At 38.0% G+C, this 24,258-nt stretch overlaps 1 protein-coding gene across 4 annotated transcripts in view; it reads right to left on the bottom strand.

The window, feature by feature from the left end:
* The window catches only part of LOC106055865 (uncharacterized), a 133,379-nt gene that overhangs the window by 11,951 nt on the left and 97,170 nt on the right, over positions 1-24,258 (bottom strand). For 3 of the 4 annotated variants that reach the window (XR_008776467.1, XR_008776468.1, XM_056019591.1), the window contains exons 27-32: positions 20,838-20,897; positions 14,109-14,132; positions 7,463-7,516; positions 3,982-4,057; positions 2,048-2,151; positions 1,128-1,262 (exon numbers count right to left, since the gene is read on the bottom strand). Coding sequence is in view for 1 of the 4 variants with exons in the window: in XM_056019591.1 (XP_055875566.1) it covers positions 1,128-1,262; positions 2,048-2,151; positions 3,982-4,057; positions 7,463-7,516; positions 14,109-14,132; positions 20,838-20,897 (453 nt within the window). In the remaining 3 variants the exon portion in view is untranslated. The remainder of the gene's footprint in view (positions 1-1,127; positions 1,263-2,047; positions 2,152-3,981; positions 4,058-7,462; positions 7,517-14,108; positions 14,133-20,837; positions 20,898-24,258) is intronic. The other variant, XR_008776469.1, reaches the window with a different exon arrangement.

Here is a 24,258-nt window from a genome sequence, read left to right on the forward strand (position 1 = left end):
GAATTTATAAAGTCTTCATATTTCAACGTGCATTACTTTCGTGTGTGTTTGATTCATTATGGAGTGTGCTATGTTAAAAAGTAAAAACAGAAAATTACTGAAGTCTAGCTTGGCAACAGACAATATACCCACTCAATATACCCACTCAATATACCCACTCAATATACCCACTCAATATAGCCACTCAATATACCCACTCAATATACCCACTCAATATAGCCACTCAATATACCCACTCAATATACCCACTCAATATACCCACTCAATATAGCCACTCAATATACCCACTCAATATAGCCACTCAATATACCCACTCAATATACCCACTCAATATACCCACTCAATATAGCCACTCAATATACCCACTCAATATACCCACTCAATATAGCCACTCAATATACCCACTCAATATACCCACTCAAGAAAACATCACGCATCACACTTGGCATTACTTGGACGTATTTAGCTATGTCAGTTATTATCATTGGAAACACTATTGCTCTAGAGTTCTAATGAAACGCAATCAGATGTAGCAGGATGGCTGCCTGGTCGTCACGAAGGTCCCGAGTTTGAGCCTTGTCCGACTTCCCTCCTTGCCGTCCTGCAAGACATCTTCTTTTTCTAGAAACTGTCAGGTAGGGTTGAGCCTTCGGCTCTTGGAACTCTAGGCCAACAATAGTAAACAAGAGCTCCATCTATGTACACTGTTCTGTCTGGCAGAGGGTCAGACTCGCGGTCAGGGGCCGGGTACAACGGGACCCCCGCCATTTTCCTTTTCAATACCAGGCTAACCGTGCAGGACACGCCATTTATGTAACGGCCCCTTGAGGAACGGCGCCTGGATTGTGACAAGGTTGTGGGACGGTTACAACTCCGCCAAGTGCAATGAGGATGCTCTCGCACCCCCTTAGGCAACCCACTGAAGTCTTGTTTTGCTATCCATTGGCCTAATCGTTTCCTCCTACAATCGTTTCCACCCGGGCGCCACTATGAGGCAGGGTAGCATGCCCGAGTCCTGCAGGACATAAAAATCTTCACTTCTTGTGAAAGACTGTAAAACAACTAAACCTAAACTATTCAAGTGTTGACGATATAAACAGAAACTATTCAGGTGAGACTGCTGTAACCTTTGTAACACGCCTCTTCTGGTGTTTTGTAGCCAGCCTGGCATCTTGTACAAGTTCCGTTAAATTTGTCACAGTCCGTCAAACAGTTGGCACATGACATTTTACAGTTCACATCCCACTGGAAGGTAGGGCAATCTGGGGAGAGATGTTAAAGCTAGGCTAATCTGGGGATAGGAATTAAAGCTAGGATAACCTGGAGATAGGAATTAAAGCTAGGCTAATCTGGGGAGAGATGTTAAAGCTAGGCTAATCTGGGGATAGGAATTAAAGCTAGGATAACCTGGAGATAGGAATTAAAGCTAGGATAATCTGGGGATAGGAATTAAAGCTAGGAGTAGGATAATCTGAGGATAGGAATTAAAAGCTAAGCAATCTGGGGATGGAGATGAAAGCTAGGATACTGTGAGGATAGAGATTAAGTTTGTAACAATCAAGGAATAGAGATGAAAGCTACACAATTTGTGGGATAGAAATACCAGTTACGACAATCTTGGGATATAGTTTACAATTAAAAATCTGGCCACAAAGTTAGAACACTGCAGCGTGGCAGTTCTAATTGTTGAAACTTTTAGATAAAATTACATGTGCACACATTTAAAAATAGGTATAGAAATCTGAAAGCTTAGACAATTCTGGGATAGAAAAAGCTAAGACAAGTAGAGACATGAATTGTGATAATGCAAGAGAAGTAGTTCTGGAGACAGAGTTAATAGAAGTAATTAGGTAACAATATTAACAGAGAGCAAACACTTGTATCAAATAATAAGAAATAGGTTATGGTTAGTCATGTGACATTTCTGATGTTACTGTAGACGAGTAAAGGTTAAAGTTGATAATTGCTGTAGGCTGAGCTTGTCCAGTGGGATGTTGTGACCAATGGTGTGTCCAAATCCCTAACCTAAGAACTGTATACATTTTACCTGCTGGACATTTCACATTGAGATAACAAGTGCCTGGAGTGAGTTCGGAAACTGATCCAGGGCACTCCACAGCATCAGAGGTTGGTTCATTGGACAAACACATTCTGTAGAGACAAAGTTAATCTGTTTGATGTATAAATAAAGAAATGTAATGAAATAGATATACAAAAATATCTAATGAAATAGATATACAAAAAATATGTAATGGAATTTATGTTTTTGTTTTGAGAGGCAAAGCTCATTACTATTTGGTGAGGCAAAGCTCATTAATATTTGGTGAGGCAAAGCTCATTAATATTTGGTGAGGCAAAGCTCATTACTATTTGGTGAGGCAAAGCTCATTAATATTTGGTAGCTTTTGGGTTTCTCGGACTGTTTAACTTTTCGTTTGATTTACTTCCTTCAAGGAGCCCAGCTACAGGTAGGAAAAAAGATCAATGTATTTCCATGATTTGACAAGTGATTCTTTTTTTTTTTCACTAGACGCTCTTCACAAAAAACATAAAAGTCAATGCAGGGCGGTCGCAGTGCCCCCCCCCCCCCCCGCTTTCATAGGCCCCGCGCTAATTCTAGGTGTAATTATTTAATTGCAAAATGTATACGAAAAATTCATGGAAATCTGAATTTCTTAAAATCTCATGAGAACTCATAAAAATTTCCTGGAAATTAGACAAAATTGGCGGAAAACGCCAATCCTACGCGCGATAAAAGAAAAAAGGCATTGTCAGCTTTCATGTAATAAAATGTAATAATCGGGCTAATTTTCACCTGAATCGGAAGTTCCAATACTTTATTTACTTTTATAGTAACTTACATATAAATATGCCATAGGTTGCAAGGTTCTTAAAGTAAAGTAAAATTGATCGCAATTTTGTACGTAGTAAAGAATGAATAAAGGTCAAAGTCGATTTTTTTTCTAATACAAAATCTTAATTTTCACTTACTATCCTTACTCCCACCCAGACTAGGCCCCGCGCCATCAGTTTCGCATAGGGTCCCGCAATTGTTAGGACCGGCCCTGAATCAATGAATGACGAGTTTTGGGTGCAGTGGATGTAAAGAGACTTTCTGTGTGTCTTGTCCTGCTCTAAAGTGCTCCACAATGCTGGTAGTTGCCTTTCTGTCCGATTGGTCTAATGTATAATATATAAATATAAATATATATAAAATTTTTTAGGCCGTCCAGTAAAGCGTTATGTGCATAAACCGCTTGGATATCAAACTCACGGTTTTGAGAATTTTTGTTCGAACTAATAACGTGTTTTCTGAGTGCCAAAATGAAACATGGATACTCCTTACACGACACCACCCTAAAAACACACTCAACATGGATACCCCTTACTGGCCCTTACCCCCGCCCCCAAACAAACAAAAGATAGCAAGCGAGCAAGATGAGGGCCGGATTTAATGGAGGGCAGGCGGGGCCTCCACAAGAAAGAGTCCCCCCCCCCCCAACAATGGAGAAAAAAACCATATACAGAGAAGTCTGCAACCTTACGTGTTTTTTTCTTTTCGCATTTTCCCCGACACTACTTGAAATATCACAGTTTGCAACAGAGTCTTGGTTTAAAAAGTGTCCGCCTATAGTGTGCTCGTTAAGTACTCTTAATTAGCTACATGGCGTAAACCTTTACAATTTACATTCTTCGTTACTGAAATACTTATGTGTGTGTATTGGAACATTTTATTTTTTGGTAACGAAGCCAAATTAAATGTTATTTATAAGTAGACACTTTTCTTTTAGTGTGCAGCATGCTTTAAGATAGTAGTAATTTTTTTTAAATAAGTGGATTTTTATTAAAGCTTTGAAAAAGGTGTAGGGGCCTCCCCATACTTCAATCCGGCCCTGAGACGCACTATTGCGGCACTATACAATGGTAAAATGTCTTTGAAAGACAATGTACACTGCAAAGTGAAACATTGACACGACTGACCTCTTTCTGACCAGATCTGATACGTCACACTTACGAGAACACACCCACTCACTCCAGTGCCAAGTGACTTCTTCAACTGGCAAGCAGACAAATACAAGATATTTCAAAAGATGAGTTTCAGTGTGGTTATTACAAAATAATCGAAAGTAGTTGGTCAAATTGGAAGGGAACGCACAAGATAATGGATTATAAGAATGTATTTTGTGTGAATACCACATTCCCTGGCATACGGCTGGCACTTTGACATTGCGACATGCTCAAGTCTATTGAACTGTACATTTTACAGTTTGGCATTCCTAAGTTTAGCAAACAATACGTTTCTTTTATCTATCTATCTATCTATCTATCTATCTATCTATCTATCTATCTATGTATCTATCTATCTATCTATCTATCTATCCATCCATCCATCCATCCATCCATCCATCTTTCTGTCTGTTTATCAACATATCTAATCAATAGATAACCAGTTTAAACCTATTAATAATTTTTTTTAACATTTGGCATTGGCTGCAACCAATACAGGAAATAACAAGATTACAAAGACAGTTTGTGTGGACACGCAAACGTAAAATCGGCCCCCGAAGTGGTCCACCTAGAGACAGACGGACAGATCTAGACATTGATAGAGGATAGAACATATTAGGCTGTAAAAAAATATACTTTTAAAAAAATCATCAAAAAATGCATATATATTTTACAGGATGTGACTCACAAAAAAAAATGTAGAAATATTTATTAACTAAAAAAAAAAGGTTTCAACTGGGTTTCGAGCCCAGCGCCATCAGCGTGTTAGGCAGGTGTGATAACCACTACACTACAAAACACCTAAATATGTACAATATATTTGAAATCTTTCCTTATACTTACTGTTTGATACAAACTAGACATTGGTCTAGCTAGATCTAGACCTAATTTTAGATCTAAATCTAGATTCAAGATCTAAGTCTAAGTCTAGATCTAGAAATAGATCTCAGTCTCTAAGTCTAAAGTATAGATCTAGACTAGAGTTAGATTTAAGTCATTCTAAGTCTAAGTCTGTCTATATCTATTCTAAGTCTAGATCTAGATTCTAGAGTTAGATCTAAGACTCTAGTCTAAGTGTAGGTTCCTATATCTAAGTCTAGAGCTAGATCTACAATCTTAATATAGAATCTACTAGATCTATATCTAGATTAGAATTCGTAAATAGATCTATGTAGATCTGGCCTCTATTTATTAGCGGCCCCCGAAAGGGGAAAAGACGCTATTAGTTTTGCGTGAATGTCTGTCCGTCTGTCCGTCCGTCCCGTTTAGATCTCGTAAACTAGAAAAGATAGTTAAAATCCAACATCACAATATTTTAGATCATTCAAAGTTCTGATGCATGCAACGGCTACTTTTTTCTTTTCTGAAAGCGAAAAATCTAATTTTTGTTTTACAACTATTAAACACTTAAACACTTGAGGCTCTTTATTAGGGGAGACGACCATTTTCCATATTTTTAACACATTTATGCAAACGGTTGTAGATTTTTTGTCAAAAATGCTTGTTTTTATATTTGTATTGTTAAGTTATGTAAGTTCTGTTATACTAAGTACTATATTAACACACGAACAAATGCTTACTATTTTTTTAAAGAGAAAAAAATCTATTTATTATGCATTATAAGTTAAACATAATTTTAATCGAATAGTATCTTGTAAACTGCAATTTCTTAATATTTTATGTGTCGGAATAGACGGTGCATTTTATTTTCTTGATGATTCGAATAAGAGATTTAGCCTTTTCAAAAAAATTAGATAAAATATAAGACATCAGTTTGGCTAGGGGAGGCGCGGTGGCTGAGCGGTAAAGCGCTTGGCTTCCGAAACCGAGGGTTTTCGAATCCTGGTGAAGACTGGGATTTTTAACTTCGGAATCCTTGGGCGCCTCTGAGTCTACCCAGCTCTAATGGGTACATGACATTAGTTGGGGAAAAGTAAAGGCGATTGGTCGTTGTGCTGGCTACATGACACCCTCGTTAACCGTAGGCCACAAAAAACAGATGAACTTTACATCATCTGCCCTACAGACCACAAAGTCTGAAAGGGGAACTAGTTAGGCCAGGTTCACATCTAACTTAACATTCACTTACACCTATCCTTTGATCTGCTGGACAGTTGGAGCACTACACAAGATCTGTCATTTGTCTTTGATATAATGTCATTCGGATGTTCTTTCTGAAAATATTGAAGCCTGCCTTGGTGGACCACTTCGGGGGCCGATTTTGAGTTTGTGTTTCTTTGAAACCTTGTTTTTTTTTTTTTACGAAATGTTTTTTTTTAATGAGACTTTGAGTAAGAGATTGGTCCTTTACAAAACGATTAGATCAATAAGATAATCATTATATGAAATCGGTTAAGTTAGTTTCACATCTATCTTCACATGCATTTTCACTTATCCCTTGGTCTGCTGGACCGTAGGGGCACCACACAAGATCTGTCAACCTTCTTTCTTCATTCTTCTCAGTCATTTGCGTTTGATAGAATTTCATTCTGATAATCTTTCTGAAAATAAGGAAACCTGCTTTTTTTGCCATCCTGGGTGGACCACTTCGGGGGCCGATTTTGAGTTTGTGTTTCCACACAAACTGCATTTGTAATCTTGTTGTAATTTAGATTCAGATTGTTGTAATTTAGATTCAGATTGTTGTCAAGTATGAAGCCTAATGAGGATGTGTGAAAGCTGCGCGGTAAAAAAGTAATTGTTATGTTGTTGTTTTTAAACTTACAATTGAAACGAAGTTTGTATTAAAATTCTTTTTAAAAACAACATTCGAATCAGTATTCTATTCCATGAGTTAATAAATGGAAAATCTTTTTTATAATGATCCATTGATACTTTTTCAATCGTAACCTTAGTTGAAATTATTTTGCGCGAATCTATGAATGAAGCTTGATTTATTAATGAAGACGCTTGTGAACTTTTAATAAGACTTACTTCCCCTGAAGTTTTTAATTGAAAATTGGTGTATTTTTTTTGAAAAATCTGCTTGCATTTATAATAAAAAAAATTAGATGTTTCACTTTCGGAAAAGAAAAAAGTAGCCGTTGCATCAGAACTTTGAATGATCTAAAATATCATGATGTCCAATTTTCATTTTCTCTTCTAGTTTCTGACATCTAAACGGGACAGACAGGCCACACAAAATTAATAGCGTCTTTTCCCTTTTCGGGGGCCGCTAAAAATAGATTTGGCTTGGTGATTTAGTGTTAATGTTATTACTTGTAGCGAAGTTTAACAGAAAAGAATATCTGCTCCACTTCCTATCTATTGTATTCCTTTGTTTTATGCTGGCCACATCACACCCTCGTTGTAATAGAGACAGAGCCAGGAGAGCCAAAGATGTTACGAATAAAACTGACATTCTCTAAAGATCTTCAAATCACGGGAAATGTGAACAAAGTAGCCGGACATACGTATTTGTACTATAGTATATACTATATACAACAGAGTGTACCTTCCTCTGCTGGTGTGGTTGCATTCATGGTTGTCACTGCTGGCATGGTCAATACTGAAACAGGAAATTGTCACAACGTGGTCAGAACTTTCTATTGAAATATTTTTGTATCACTAGCTAAGCCCTATATGTACCCACTTGAGAAAGAGTTATCTATAATTTGAAGCCGACACAAAAGGTATAGGCGTTCATATATACAATTTATCGACCGACACATGAACATTGTATGGACCTGCATAAATGATTTATAACCATAAACATGTTGGTCCTTGTTGGTCGTTAGTTTGTCTCCTAGAACAAGCGAGATCAAGGCCTGGGCATTATTTATGGTCGGAACGATATCGTTCACCCAGTTCCCCCTCACCACGCAGCTGATGTGATCAAGGGAATGGAAATATTCGATACAGTTCTGGATGGCAGGGGTTCGCAGCGCCGCAGGTTCTACCAGGTGGAAGCACAGTGTGCCACAATTTGCCTAAGGGTCACCAGTACCTCACCTGTTCCTGAGTTTTTCCTCAGAGTTGTCTCCCGAAGCCTTTCCTTTTTAGGGTATAGCCGCAAACAAATGGAGGTTTGGATTCAGAGTTTTCCTACTCCTAGATGTGTAGCCAACAAGGCTGTTGGAGGTTGTTAGCTACAACCAATAAGTGTGTAAGGTTTCAACTTTAGGTGAGCATAGGTGTGAGAGAAATTGCGTGTAAAAAATGTATCAGACACAGTGAGTTGATCTAAGCATTGTAAAAAAAACATCTGGGTGGTCGTTACTGAAAAGTCTAAGATTGATTTTAACTTGGACAATAATGAGCTATTTTTAACTCTTCCCTAAAGTTTCTACAGAGTTCTGTTAAAGTGCTTTGGCAAAACTTTTGTTGTCAAGGGCGACTCATTCGTATAGACTTTTCAAAGTAAGCTAAAAAAAATAGTTCACAACTATAGTTCACTCCCTTCTCCTACGATTCGAATAGTCTTTCTACACAATGCAAATCTATATTATAAAGTAGAATGTGAGGGGTATGTATGTATGTATGTATGTATGTATGGATGGATGGATGTTACTTATAGACATCAAAAACGCTTGACCAATCTTGATAAAACTAGACAGGAATGTTCCTTGGGTACCAACTTAGACCGTAGTGTATGTATTGTAGCCCTAAAACAAACTTAAGACCCTCAAAAAAAAATAAAGTTGTCCGACTCTATTACAGCTATAGTATTTTATGGATCTAGGCCATGTCTACAATGTTGACATGAGAAAAGATAGAAAGGATTTAGACCTAGATCTAATTTTAAGAAATACACTTTGCGCAGATAGTTTTTTACTTTGACACATGAAAATACAAAAGAAGATACATTGATTTCATTATATAATAAAATTAACCTTCAATTTTGTGTTTCAAAAGCATTGTTTACATTAATTAGTTCCTTATATCTGTGATTACAGATTTCCTGACGAACATTCTTTCATTAGACAATACCGTAATGAATCGCGTACTAAAAATTAATTCGTTTAATTGTTTACTTTATAATCCCATCCCTAGATCTAAAACTCTAATTCAACTCTATGATGATAAAACTTCTCTTCGCACAGATAGTTTTATACTTTAACACATAAACATATTAATTAAAGTCCATTCATTTCATATTTTGATCAAATAAACATTCAAATTTGGTTTTCTAAAGCTACATTCGTTTACGAAAGCTGCGAAGCCGAGTTGAGATAGGCCTAGATCTATATTAATTCATGAATCGCGTACTAAAAATTATTTCGTTTAATTGTTTACTTTATAATCCCATCCCTAGATCTAAAACTCTAATCCAACTCTAAGATGATAAAACTTCTCTTCGCACAGATAGTTTTATACTTTAACACATAAATATATTAATTAAAGTCCATTCATTTCATATTTTGATCAAATAAACATTCAAATTTGGTTTTCTAAAGCTACATTCGTTTACGAAAGCTGCGAAGCCGAGTTGAGATAGGCCTAGATCTATATTAATTCATGAATCGCGTACTAAAAATTATTTCGTTTAATTGTTTACTTTATAATCCCATCCCTAGATCTAAAACTCTAATCCAACTCTAAGATGATAAAACTTCTCTTCGCACAGATAGTTTTATACTTTAACACATAAATATATTAATTAAAGTCCATTCATTTCATATTTTGATCAAATAAACATTCAAAATTGGTTTTCTAAAGTTACATTCGTTTACGAAAGCTGCGAAGCCGAGTTGAGATAGGCCTAGATCTATATTCATTCATGAATCGCGTACTAAAAATTATTTCGTTTAATTGTTCACTTTATAATCCCATTTATTTAACAAAGCTATCGCTCTTTTCGTTTTTTAGCGGCCCCCGTAAGGGGAAAAAGCCGCTATTAGGTTTGTGCAAAATGTCCGTCTGTCCGTCTGTCCGTCTGTCCGTCTGTCACACTCAGATCTCGAAAACTAGAAGAGATATGAAAAATATTATTTCATCATTAAATCCGGCTTGAAAAGTTTAGGTGCAACGGCTACTTTTGGTTTTCTAAAAGCAAACCGTTTAATTTATAAAATTAATTATGCAAGCGATTTTTTCATAAAAATACACCAATTCTAAAACAATTACGTAAATGTAAGGGAGGCAATGTTACAAATGCTAACAAAGATGGACAATTTTTGTGTATTTTCAGTATCACCAAGTCAAATATATTTTTAAAATGTACAGGAAATGTTTACAACAAATACAAATAATAGTTAAAGACGTTTTTTCTGGTCAACTAGCTGCTAAAATTAAAAGAAAACATTTCTGTTTGTTTATAAAGGCTAATAATGCACTTTGTATGTAAATATCACGCACATTTTTTTAAATGGACTTTTTATGCAGCGATTTTCGTGCAGTAGCGTAACGTCGCAACATGATCAGGTGCTAAACCAATTCCTTAAACTTTTTTTTAAAAATCAGATTTTATTTATTTTTTGTTTAGTGCCCCCATCCAAATAAAAGAAGCTTATTTTTGTGCGTTTTGTCTGTTGGTCGGTCTGTCCGTCACGATTAGATTTAAAAAACTAGAACTCTAAAAGCTATTGAAAATCTGATTTACCCTTTAATGTTCCTCCCATAACATCTCAATAGTTTTAAGTATCTAAAATTGATTGTTCCGGATTTTTTTGTGCAAAACTAATCAACGCCAACAAATGTTTGTTTGCTCTTCTAACTTATATTACATTCAATTTCCATGCTTAAACGTTGCAAAAACACATTATCAATAATATGTTGTTCCGTTTTTTATGTAAATAGCATATTAATGCTAAATCATAATCTCTATACTGACTTATATTTCATTAAGTGTAAAAATGTTCCGGATATTGTTTTATAAAACATGAATTGTGCCTAATGATTGTTTGAAATCGCATAAGGCTTTTAAAAAAAGTAATTTACTAGAATTGATTACTGAAAATTACTTTTTAGACATTTAATTTTCTTGTAAAACATAACACAGAAGTTTTGTAATCGATAAAGAAAGTTCCGGATTTTGTTTCTTACAAATCGTCGCCAGAAATTTCCGAATTTATTTAAAAATCTACTAACGCCAAATAATTGTTTGAACTCCCTCTTCTAATTAATACACAAATAATCTTCTCATTTACGAAATAATGTTTTTACGGATTTTTATGAAAAATATTTTAACTCACTACTCTCTTACAGTACATTTAACTTTCTACCTAAAACATTAAAAAATCTAATTATCGTTAATATTATGTTCCGATTTTTAAGGAAAACAGAATCCAAACACCAAAGTAAGGTATGAAAATCTCTCCACGTGGCTGTAGTACATCTAATTTTTATACGAGACCATCCAAAAAATTTAATTAACGGTATTACATTTATCTGAAATTCTCTTTTTCTTTTACTATTTATACAAACATCCGGAACAATCTATTATATAAACTTTTCAATTGTGTTCATACCTAAAAATTATTGCGATGTTTTGAAACGTAAAATAAAGGTTAATCAATTTTTAATAACTTTTAGTTGTTTTTTTTATATCAAGATAACGGACAGACCGACTGACAGACAAAACGCAAAAATAATGTGGCTTTGATCCTTTTTAAATAATATCTATTAGAACTCAGTGCACCAATGTCTATGAACCCTCGTTAAATATCTCGTGTAAATAAAGACATTTTTTTTTATGGTACCGGTACTAGCCTATTGTGAGGTAATGGAATTTTTTTTCTTTGACGTCATATGAATGGACTCTTTAAATGTAATGTTAAAAGAACGCACTCGGTGCACCAATGTCTATTAACCCTCGAAAAAATTGATTGTATTAATGAAAACATATTTTAGTCTAACTAAGCCGTGTGACGTAGTGTTTTTTTTTTCCTTTGACGTCACATGGAATGAATTCTTTAAATGAAATGCTAAAAGAACGCACTCGGTGCACCAATGTCTATGAACACTCGAGAAATGGCTCGTGTTGATAAAGGTGATTTTTAGTCTAGCTAGGCCTTGTGACGTAGTGTTTTTTTTTTCCTTTGACGTCATATGGAATGAATTCTTTAAATGAAATGCTAAAAGAACGCACTCGGTGCACCAATGTCTATGCACACTCGATAAATGGCTCTTATAGATGAAGGCGATTTTTAGTCTAGCTAGGCCGTGTGACGTAGTGTTTTTTTTTTCCCTCTGACGTTATATGGAATTAATTCTTCAAATGAAATGAAAAAAGAACTCGGTATAGTAATGTTTATTAAGCCTCGTTATGTGTCTCGCGTTTAAAAAAGGAATGATATCTTGATTTAGATCTAATCTAGATTTTTTAAACTAGATCTAGATTTTTATTACAGTATATCTAGATCTGGATTTATATTCTAATTAAAATTATTTTAGAGTCTAGAATTTCTAGATCTAGTTTAGACTAAAATAGACTAGATTAAAATGTAGAATTTCAATTTCTAAACTTAAAGTGTAAAAAAAAAGTGTAGATTTTCATTTCCAAACGTTTTGATCAATATTGTAATGTTTTAATATACTAAAACTAATCTACTATTTTTTTTATTAAATTTAAATTTAAATTTACGGCAAATGAATCTTTGAAACATTATTACTTTTGACCATCAGATGGCTGCCTGGTCGTGCGGTTTGCGCGCTGGACTGTCGTTCAGATTTATGGATGGCCCAGGGTTCAAACCCTGCCCGCTCCCATCCCCCGTCGTCCTGCGGGAGGTTTGGACTAGGAAGTAATTATCTTCAACTCTGAAGGAACATCCGAAACGTGTAAAACATTTTACATCAAAATTAAATCACCTCTTGAATATTATTTGCGAATATGCAGATCCGACAGGGATCCGACTTCGACGGGGGCCGCCTCTGAGTTTGTGTAACACAAACTCTCTTTGTAATCTTGTAATAGATAAGAATGTATCGACTTTGGGTAAACCATTTTCGCAAAACTAATTTTATTTTCGTAGCGAAACTGAAATAACGTGAAAGGATCATTAGCTACGTTTAACATACATCTAAATCCAATCCACTAGATTATTCAAAAGCAAATGTTTTAATAAAAAAAAAATTGATTTAAGCCTATTAGCTATTTTGATTTGATAGCATTATTCACACTATTTTTACATTGACACATTCGCTTTACTTATTACATTATTATTTCGTTTAATTGCTTACAAAACACTCTCAGTGACTATATCGAAAGTAATGCGCAAATAAAGACCCGCGGGTCGCGGGTAACATATGTCTAGTAGCTACATAAAGTAGAGAAGAGAGTATAGTATAGGGAGTCAGTTGTACATTAACTGTTTCAGTATTCTAAGTGTGTATCTATTTATTCAATTTATCTTGTGTCATTTTATTATCCCTGTAGAATAAGACAAGATAAGAATATATTGAAATAATATCTGGTGTTAGTCTGTTCAAGCTTGTGCAATGAAATTCTTCAATATTTTAAATTCACCTGCAAGCTGTCAGACGTTTGGAACACATTTGTTTCGTCTAACTCAAATTTCCAGCACGAAGCCAAAGGATGGCGATGGGCAGGGCTTGAACCCGGGAACATAGTGTTTCTACATTCTATTCAGTCGATTATGCGAAAGGCAGTGAATGGGTTACTTAAATCTAGAATACGAAATGACAACCACACAAAAAGCCAGTGTTTTGAGTTTCAGTTTTTGGCACATCGGCACAGTTTAGGCCATGTCGTACCCGTAATCCTTCAAGGGTTACTCTACCTTCATACCACGAGAGCTAAATTTTATATAGTTAAGTCAGTAAAACAAAGTCTATTCACAGTTAAAATAGTAAAGGTAGTAAAAATTAAATAATTACATAAAAATCTTTTGTAAATATTATATGTTCACAATTTCACAAATCAAACCTTAGCAGAAAACCCCACCTCAAAAACCAGTGTGATAACCACACAACAGTCTGATAATGACACAACAGCAGCACGACACCCAAACAGCAGCACGACACCCAAACAGCAGTGTGAAAACCACACAACGTCAGTGTGATAACAACATAGCCACATCGTGACAACATTGAACTGTGCAGAGTGTATAGTTTAGAAAGAATGGAACTGCTCGTGTATAAAGAATTGCCATGATAATGCCTGATAACTGTGATACAACTTAACGAAATCTTCTTACCTTGAAACGGTCTAGTTGTTCCTACTTCCGGAGTTGTTACAACGTTTGGTTCAGTTGGTTTTGATGTAATAAAAAAAAATTTCAGGCGAATACATTGTAACAAATACATTACAAATATAGAGACATGATGGGTGAGTGGTAAAGCGCTTGGTTTCCGAACCGGGGGTCCTGGATTCGAATCCTGGTGAACACCTGAATTTGTACTTTTGGGTTCTTTAGGACGACCCTGAATCCACCCAGCTCTAATGAGTACCTGTCATTAGTTGGGGAAAAGGTAATGCGATTGGTCGTTGTGCTGACCACATATCACCCTCGTTAAACGCAAGCCATAGAAACATAAGGCCTTTACTTCATCTGCCCCATAAATCACTAGTTCTTAAAGGGAACTTACTTTTTTATACATTACATATACGCATTTATTTAGAACACACACTCAATTACTATCCGTAGGAGACATTGTATTAGCGGTTCAAACATAGTACAGCTTCATGATGTAACGGTGTGGTGGCGAAAGGACTATATATTTTAGTTGCCGAAACGAATGTTTCTATTCTAGATCCGTATAAGATAGACTGAATCTCGCAATCAGCACAAGGAAGTTGACCACAAGAGAAGGCCCGGTTTGGAGGTATGTGTCGCGTGTGCGTTTAGCTCTTTCTTTCTTGTCTAATAGTTTGCTTTTTGAGGTAAAGGAGTTTGTTTGCAATGGGCGCGTGTTTCGGATTCGTGAATAGTGTGTGTGTGTGCTTTACGTCACGCTTAGTTTCCCGTAGCGTTCTTGTAACTGAGCTGTAGATTCTTTCTGCGCTAACAGTTTTCACTGTTTCCCCGTTTTAACGGGTGTTAGACTTGTTGTTAGGAAGGAGCCATGATTTGTTTGGGCCTTGCATCCTCGTGTTGTAGGCCCTCGTATCTGGAGCCACTGTGGCCAGAACTGAGTGTGCGTGCGTGAGGAATGGTCATTTGTACAATTAATACTGCATTAACTTATTATCTCATGATTTGTACATATTCTGAAAATTAAATATTTGTATTAAATTAAATTAAAATTAAATATTAAAATTAAACATTGTTATTGTTCAACGATCTTTGCCCACTTATTTACAGTTCGGTTATTACGCAACTTGTTTTGCTGTTGTTCTTTAATTAATACATTGTTGAAAATGTTGGGTTGGCTTGGGACCAGATGGCAAGTGTAACAATTGTGGAACCCGTACTTCGACTGATAAAAACAAGAGTCTATTAATAAAATTAAATAACAATATCCCAACATAAACTTTTAAATGGAAGTGTGTGCAAAGCTGCATTGAATATCAAACATATTATTGGCCTAATTATCTCGGTGATAAAACTCCTTGAAGGATATTGACTGTGACTTTGTTACTAATATTTCTAATGAAGAATGGAAGACGGACTTCATGCTTTTAAACTGAGATACTACAATGGGTTGTTTGCACATGAAATGTATGTGCATGTTAAATCTTTTCAAACAAAGCTTTTCCATTTCTCCAGGAAAGCAAAAGAAAACAGGTTTTGTCATTTTCCTTTGCTGAAAAGTGAAACTAATTATAGTGAAATGGTTGAAAAGTACAAGACTTATTTGGATTCCTTGATTGTATAATTTGAAAGCTAATTTTAAGACTTCAAGAACCAGTTTTCAATACCCTAAGATCGTCATTTAATGCAGAAGCTGATTCAGCTCTAGAGGACATACCTCCAAGCAAATTATGACCAGTAAGAGAAGTTCCAGTCAGTTCTTCCGCGGGAGTTTATGGGTTTTTGCCAGAACTTTAAAAATCTTTGCTGCTGAACTTTCACATTGTTGGGTATGTCAGGCGCGGGCACGTTGCCCTGCCTCATCGTGGCGCCCGCGTGGAAACGGCCATAAGAGGAAGTGGCTAGGCGAAATGGGTAGCAAAACATGACTCCCGTGGGGATGCCCACGGGTAGACGAGAGTCAACCCATAGCACGGGCGGGGTTGTAAAAAAGTCCCCACGAACACGTCACACATCCATGCGCTGTTCCTCAAAGGGACCGTTACATCAATGGCGGTTCCCACACAGCTAGCTTGGTACAACGAAGGAAAATGACGGTGGCTCCCGGTGCCCTCGGCCTTCGGCCATGTGCAGCCAAGCATGCGTCGGGGCCAAAGGCATTGGAAACAGCAATGTTTTACATAGGCATTGACTCGGGTCCCTCTCAAACAGAACTGTGTTCCCACAGGTTTGTTTTTTTTTTACTGTTCGGCTGGACGACCAAACAGGTTTTTTTTTCAAACTTAGAGCTCGAAGAGCCTTCGGCTCAGCTCTTAGACATCAACAAGGTATGTCAGGGGAAGGTATGGCAAGAATGAATGTTATTTTGATATTTTGGTATGATTGTTATATCCCCTAATTGTGAATGTGAATAGTATTGCACGTGTTGTGAACTGAAGGATTACGTCTTCTTTGAATGTGCCAGAGAGTGTGTTAGTTAGTGAGGTCTTGCTCCCGGCCCAGGAAGGTTGGACATTGCTTCCTGGACTGGGGTTTTATGTATTAAATATTTATTGAAGTTGATTCATTGTTTGTGCTGTATTGGATATTATTAAAGTATCATTGTTATTTCATGGAAAGTATTATTGTTATTTCATGGAAAGTATTATTGTTATTCACGGAGTTGAAGTTTATCTAGTAATAAGTCATTCTAATTGAGTGGATATCTGGAGTTTAAACTGTATCAAGCAATAATTGTTTGTACAAGTAAACCCCTAGTGAGCCAAGTCAAACATATAATGTGAACCCTGACAAGGTACACATACATCTGAGAACAAGCTTTTATTTCGTTTGAAAATAAACAAGTGTAAAAACAGGTCGATGCAGAATGACTAATTTGACTGCAGTCACAAGAATAGCAACTAGTAAGCTAGTTCTACAGTTCTGGAACATTATGCATTGTGCAAACAGTTAAATCCTTCACATTAAGTAAGCCTACAACTGCACTTTTGTGGTGAAATGTGATGTAAAGCCAAAAAGAGACAATAACAAAATTTTAAAAAAATATTCGTAAAATTAACTTTTGTTGTAATTCCTCAATTGGAATTTAAAAAAAAGAAATATAAATGTTAAATACAGTATACATTATATGCAATTAGCTAGCTTTTTTTTTTTTTCATTTGTAAGTACATATATATATGTATATATATATATATATATATATATATATATATATATATATATATATATATATATATATATATATATATTGTTATGACTCATTCGGCGCGACATTGTGTACCAGAGGACACGATAGAGAACAGAGGAAGGAAGATGGCCGATGATTAGCGATGTAAACAAGAAGGCCTGAGATGTGACTCTGGGGTTTGACTCTAGATCCAGTTTATAATTGATTATTAAACGTTCTGTTTTATATCACTTTCGTTGAGGTTAATTGCTAAGTTATAGCAATTGGTGTCAGAAGTGGGATCCTCAACGAAAGTGGAGAAGAAGGTCTAGATCTAGGTATAAGACATTGAACGATTCCATTTTCGGGTAGATCAACATAAGTTTTGGTTTTAGTTGATCAACGTTTTGATACGGGATGGCGTCTAAGAAAACACTTAGTCAACTGTCATTACAGGAACTTAGACAGGAACTGAGAGGGAGGGAGCTGAACGTAAGCGGCAACAAGAAGGCACTCATAGAACGTATTAGGCAAAACATCATACATGAAGAGCAGGATACGGACACCTATTTGTTTGAAATAGAACCGGATATGAGGGATCATTTTCAATCGATGCAAGAACAAATGAAGGAAGACCTGAAATCAGTAAAGGATGAACTTAAAGACGAATTAGGTAATAAACTGAGCTCATCCTTTGTGTCTGAATTGAAAAATGACATAGACAGTTTCAAACAACAATTTAGAAATGAGGTCGCTGAATTAAGGTCCCAAATGGTGGGAGATGTTGATTCTAAAATTCAACAATTACGAAATGAAATGAAGGCGGAGCTGCAAAAGAAACAAGATGCGGGTGCCACTGTGACTGAAATGACGGGGAACCACCGGTGTTTGACGGCTCTGTGTCTTGGTCGGTGTATCGATTACAATTCGAGGCGGCGGCGCAAATCAACAGATGGGATACCCAGGCAGAGAAAGCAACTGGTCTTATGTTGGCACTCAGAGGAAAGGCAGCCGAATTGTTACAGACTATGACGGATCGGACAGACTACGATGCCATGGTCAAAACAATGGAACTACGATACGGCAATGAACACCTGCAGGAAGTTTTCAGGATGCAATTAAAGAATCGACAACAGAAAAACGGAGAGACATTACGGGAATTAGCAGCAGACGTAGAACGTCTCGCCCGTCTTGCTTACCCATCGGCAACACAGGAACTTTTGGATGTTCTGATCACACATGCTTTCATAGATGGAGTGCGAGATTCGGAACTTAAGAAAGCCATCCGAATAAGCGGAAAACGGAAAATCAACGAAGCCCTCATCTATGCCCTGTCCTACGAGGCGGCCGAAGTTTCAGCGAGGAACATACACTATTGTCAGACATTAAATGTGTCGGAAGAGGAGGATCTGCCGAGGCGGATTCGAAGAATGGTAGAAAAGGCTTTAAATGAACGGAAACATTATCAGACCTCAAGGCGTAGTAAAAAGACTTTTCGTTGTTGGAATTGTAACACTCCAGGTCATGTACGGAGGAATTGTAACATGTTGTTCCAAGGCCAAGGCTGTGCATCAGAATGTCAACCGCTACGATTCTACGGGCTTAGGGAGCAAGAACTGGCAACCCAGAAAATCGAAACTCCGAGAATAAAGACTCGTTTCAGAGTGTTAGAACAAAGCAGATCCTTGAGAGTGCAGGGAAAGATTGGCGCTGGTTTTTATAGGTTCCTCTTGGACACAGGGGCTACGCGGTCGATAGTTGGACCCAGTCTGATCGGAGATCAGGAAATAATACGAGTGAATGACTACACTCTTAAAACGGCAGGTGGCGAACTGTTACCTATATTAGGATAGGTACGGCTTAATTTTAAAATAGGAAGTCAACCATTTAGTCATGATTTTCTGATCACCAATGTTGTCGACGACTGCATCCTTGGTCTGGATTTTATGCAGGAATTCGGTTTATCTCTAAACATTGGAAGTGAAACTGTACAATATGGACACATAGAGTTTCCATTGCTTGATGATGGTGTGGAAGGCATTCAGGTGAAACGAATCGAACATACAACCATACCAAAATGGTCTAATCTGTCAGTAAACAGGTATCATAAAAGGGACAAACTGAAGTGGACCAAACTGGAAGGCCAGCTACATCCTAGAAGAGCGGAGATTGAAACATCAACCAATCATTGTTGTGGCTATACGGGTAGTTACAAGGAAAGTGGTGGTGGTGGCAGCGCCGTCCATGATCATAATGACAAATCAGATGCGTCTAGCTTTCAAGATAAAGAAAGTGGCACCCTTTTCAACGACAAGCGCAGACCCTAAAAGAAAACGCTAGATGAAGAAACTAGAGGAGTGACCTATAAACAGAGTGAAACTATTGCTTTCGATGTCCTTGATATGAGTGCTTCAATGGGCATGACCAAATCAGACAACGTTGGGTCTGTGTCCAATACTACTGTTTGGCTACCAGTACTAACTGCAGACAGGAATCTAATAAGAACTGTACGGGCGGCACCTCGAATGAACAATGCAATTACCAGAAAAACCATCAACAGGTCTGGACTTGACAAACGTGTGTACGTTTGCCTTCACAAAGCAGAGTAAAAGATGAATCAATTTCAGCCGAAACTGGACACTGATAATGTGGGTAATGGACATGTGTAGAAAGGCATACCTTCTGGAGATGGCTGAAAATGACTGTGTGTTTATGACCTGGCCTCCAGTGGAACTTTCTTGCCAGAACTTCATCTGCACTGACAATTCTGTAGCCCTGTCGAAAAGCTGGTCATGTTCGGGACGAACATAACTAAGGAGGGGGCAGTGTTATGACTCTACATTGCGCACTGTCATTTGGCGCGACATTGTGTACCAGAGGACACGATAGAGAACAGAGGAAGGAAGATGGCCGATGATTAGCGATGTAAACAAGAAGGCCTGAGATGTGACTCTGGGGTTTGGCTCTAGATCCAGTTTATAATTGATTATTAAACGTTCTGTTTTATATCACTTTCGTTGAGGTTAATTGCTAAGTTATAGCAATATATATATATATATATATATATATATATATATATATATATATATATATATATATATATGCAGCCCCCACATTCAAAAAAAAAATTATGTGGCATTCGATAGAAAAAAAATTGCCCACTCCTGGGCTATTGTAACATATATGCATCTCAATCATGTGAATGTGATTTTCTATACATTTCGTTAGCGTCTTTTTATGGCATAGCTCAACAGTTCAGAACTAAATGTGCTGCTGAGAGGCCAGATACACTCAAGAGGCTCGCGCTGAGTACCTAAAGGCAGCAAGGAAACCTTCTCCCAAATACACTCTTATTATTGGTCCCCAAAAGAGATTGAACCATAGCGCTCTGAGCAGTCTGTAAGCGAGAAAGTTGTCCTACACAAAAGTAATTCAAATCAAAATTCTAATAATGGATTGTGAATCAAAGGAAGTAGTTGTCGGCCATGTTTTCTGAATTCACCCCACTTACGAAAAGCAAAAGAGATGACAGGCTAAAATTAAACTTTGAAGTAACAAGAACTCACCTGTTGTCACTAACATTGTAGTCTTTTCAGATATAGGTGAAGAAGTCACAACGTTGGCCGCTTTTGGATGGACAGAAAGAATATGAAAGAGTGGACAATGAGTACAGCTAGTAGACATCATTATCTATTGTATTTATCAAGTAATAGGTGTATACTATATAGTATTATTTCATACTATTATTATTATAACGAATCGATATCTATACACCAATTCAACAAGACTATTTTGTTAAACTCAAAACTGTAGCATGCAGTAGTGTTCGCCTAAATAGAGTCAGTGTAGAAGTAACAATAAGAGGAGAGAGGACAAAACAAAACAAAACAATATTGCTATGGTCACTGAGAGAAGTGCGAACAAGTTTGTTACACTATGTTACGTTTACTGGAAGAGCATTCTGTAATCTTACATTGGAACATCGGGACCATTGGTTAAGCGCCTGGCTTCCGAACCTAGGGTCCTGGGTTCGAATCTAGATGAAGACGGGAATTTAGAATTTCGGGATTTTTGGGCGCCCCTGAGCTCCAACTCAAATGTGTACCTGACTTAGTTGGGGGAAGTCAAGGTGGTTGGTCGTTGTGCTGACTTAGTTGGGGGAAGTCAAGGTGGTTGGTCGTTGTGCTGACTTAGTTGGGGGAAGTCAAGGTGGTTGGTCGTTGTGCTGACTTAGTTGGGTAAAGTAAAGGTGGTTGGTCGTTGTGTACCTGACTTAGTTGGGTAAAGTAAAGGTGGTTGGTCGTTGTGCTTACTTAGTTGGGTAAAGTAAAGGTGGTTGGACGTTGTGTACCTGACTTAGTTGTGGGAAGTCAAGGTGGTTGGTCGTTGTGCTGACTTAGTTGGGTATAGTAAAAGTGGTTGGTCGTTGTGCTGACTTAGTTGGGTAAAGTAAAGGTGGTTGGTCGTTGTGCTGACTTAGTTGGGTAAAGTAAAGGTGGTTGGTCGTTGTGTACCTAACTTAGTTGGGGGAAGTCAAGGTGGTTGGTCGTTGTGCTGACTTAGTTGGGTAACGTAAAGGTGGTTGGTCGTTGTGCTGACTTAGTTGGGGGAAGTCAAGGTGGTTGGTCGTTGTGCTGACTTAGTTGGGGGAAGTCAAGGTGGTTGGTCGTTGTGCTGACTTAGTTGGGGGAAGTCAAGGTGGTTGGTCGTTGTGCTGACTTAGTTGGGTAAAGTAAAGGTGGTTGGTCGTTGTGCTGACTTAGTTGGGTAACGTAAAGGTGGTTGGTCGTTGTGCTGACTTAGTTGGGGGAAGTCAAGGTGGTTGGTCGTTGTGCTGACTTAGTTGGGTATAGTAAAGGTGGTTGGTCGTTGTGCTGACTTAGTTGGGTAAAGTAAAGGTGGTTGGTCGTTGTGCTGACTTAGTTGTGGTAAGTCAAGGTGGTTGGTCGTTGTGCTGACTTAGTTGGGTATAGTAAAAGTGGTTGGTCGTTGTGCTGACTTAGTTGGGGGAAGTCAAGGTGGTTGGTCGTTGTGCTGACTTAGTTGGGTAAATTAAAGGTGGTTGGTCGTTGTGCTGACTTAGTTGGGGGAAGTCAAGGTGGTTGGTCGTTGTGTTGACTTAGTTCGGTAAAGTAAAGGTGGTTGGTCGTTGTGCTGACTTAGTTGGGGGAAGTCAAGGCGGTTGGTCGTTGTGCTGACTTAGTTGGGTAAAGTAAAGGTGGTTGGTCGTTGTGCTGGCTTAGTTGGGTAAAGTAAAGGTGGTTGGTCGTTGTGCTGACTTAGTTGGGTAAAGTAAAGGTGGTTGGTCGTTGTGTACCTGACTTAATTGGGTAAAGTAAAGGTGGTTGATGTTGTGCTGACTTAGTTGAGTAAAGTAAAGGTGGTTGGTCGTTGTGCTGACTTAGTTGGGTAAAGTAAAGGTGGTTGGTCGTTGTGCTGACTTAGTTGGGTAAAGTAAAGGTGGTTGGTCGTTGTGCTGACTTAGTTGGGTAAAGTAAAGGTGGTTGGTCGTTGTGCTGACTTAGTTGGGTAAAGTAAAGGTGGTTGGTCGTTGTGCTGACTTAGTTGGGTAAAGTAAAGGTGGTTGGTCGTTGTGCTGACTTAGTTGTGGGAAGTCAAGGTGGTTGGTCGTTGTGCTGACTTAGTTGGGTAAAGTAAAGGTGGTTGGTCGTTGTGTACCTGACTTAATTGGGTAAAGTAAAGGTGGTTGATGTTGTGCTGACTTAGTTGAGTAAAGTAAAGGTGGTTGGTCGTTGTGCTGACTTAGTTGGGTAAAGTAAAGGTGGTTGGTCGTTGTGCTGACTTAGTTGGGTAAAGTAAAGGTGGTTGGTCGTTGTGCTGACTTAGTTGGGTAAAGTAAAGGTGGTTGGTCGTTGTGCTGACTTAGTTGGGTAAAGTAAAAGTGGTTGGTCGTTGTGCTGACTTAGTTGGGTAAAGTAAAGGTGGTTGGTCGTTGTGCTGACTTAGTTGTGGGAAGTCAAGGTGGTTGGTCGTTGTGCTGACTTAGTTGGGTAAAGTAAAGGTGGTTGGTCGTTGTGCTGACTTAGTTGGGTAAAGTAAAGGTGGTTGGTCGTTGTGCTGACTTAGTTGGGTAAAGTAAAGGTGGTTGGTCGTTGTGCTGACTTAGTTGGGTAAAGTAAAGGTGGTTGGTCGTTGTGCTGACTTAGTTGGGTAAAGTAAAGGTGGTTGGTCGTTGTGCTGACTTAGTTGTGGGAAGTCAAGGTGGTTGGTCGTTGTGCTGACTTAGTTGGGTAAAGTAAAGGTGGTTGGTTGTTGTGCTGACTTAGTTGGGTAAAGTAAAGGTGGTTGGTCGTTGTGCTGACTTAGTTGGGGGAAGTCAAGGTGGTTGGTCGTTGTGCTGACTTAGTTGTGGGAAGTCAAGGTGTTTGGTCGTTGTGCTGACTTAGTTTGGGGAAGTCAAGGTGGTTGGTCGTTGTGCTGACTTAGTTGGGTAAAGCAAAGTAGTTGGTCGTTGTGCTGACTTAGTTTGGGGGAAGTCAAGGTGGTTGGTCGTTGTGCTGACTTAGTTGGGTAAAGTAAAGGTGGTTGGTCGTTGTGCTGACTTAGTTGGGTAAAGTAAAGGTGGTTGGTCGTTGTGTACCTGACTTAGTTGGGGGAAGTCAAGGTGGTTGGTCGTTGTGCTGACTTAGTTGGGGGAAGTCAAGGTGGTTGGTCGTTGTGCTGACTTAGTTGGGGGAAATCAAGGTGGTTGGTCGTTGTGCTGACTTAGTTGGGGGAAGTCAAGTAATTGGTCGTTGTGCTGACTTAGTTGAGTAAAGTAAAGGTGGTTGGTCGTTGTGCTGACTTAGTTGGGGGAAGTCAAGGTGGTTGGTCGTTGTGCTGACTTAGTTGGGGGAAGTCAATGTGGTTGGTCGTTGTGCTGACTTTGTTGGGGGAAGTCAAGGTGGTTGGTCGTTGTGCTGACTTAGTTGTGGGAAGTCAAGGTGGTTGGTCGTTGTGCTGACTTAGTTGGGTAAAGTAAAGGTG

Source organism: Biomphalaria glabrata, chromosome 2, assembly GCF_947242115.1.
Source record: "Biomphalaria glabrata chromosome 2, xgBioGlab47.1, whole genome shotgun sequence".
NCBI lineage: Eukaryota > Metazoa > Mollusca > Gastropoda > Planorbidae > Biomphalaria > Biomphalaria glabrata.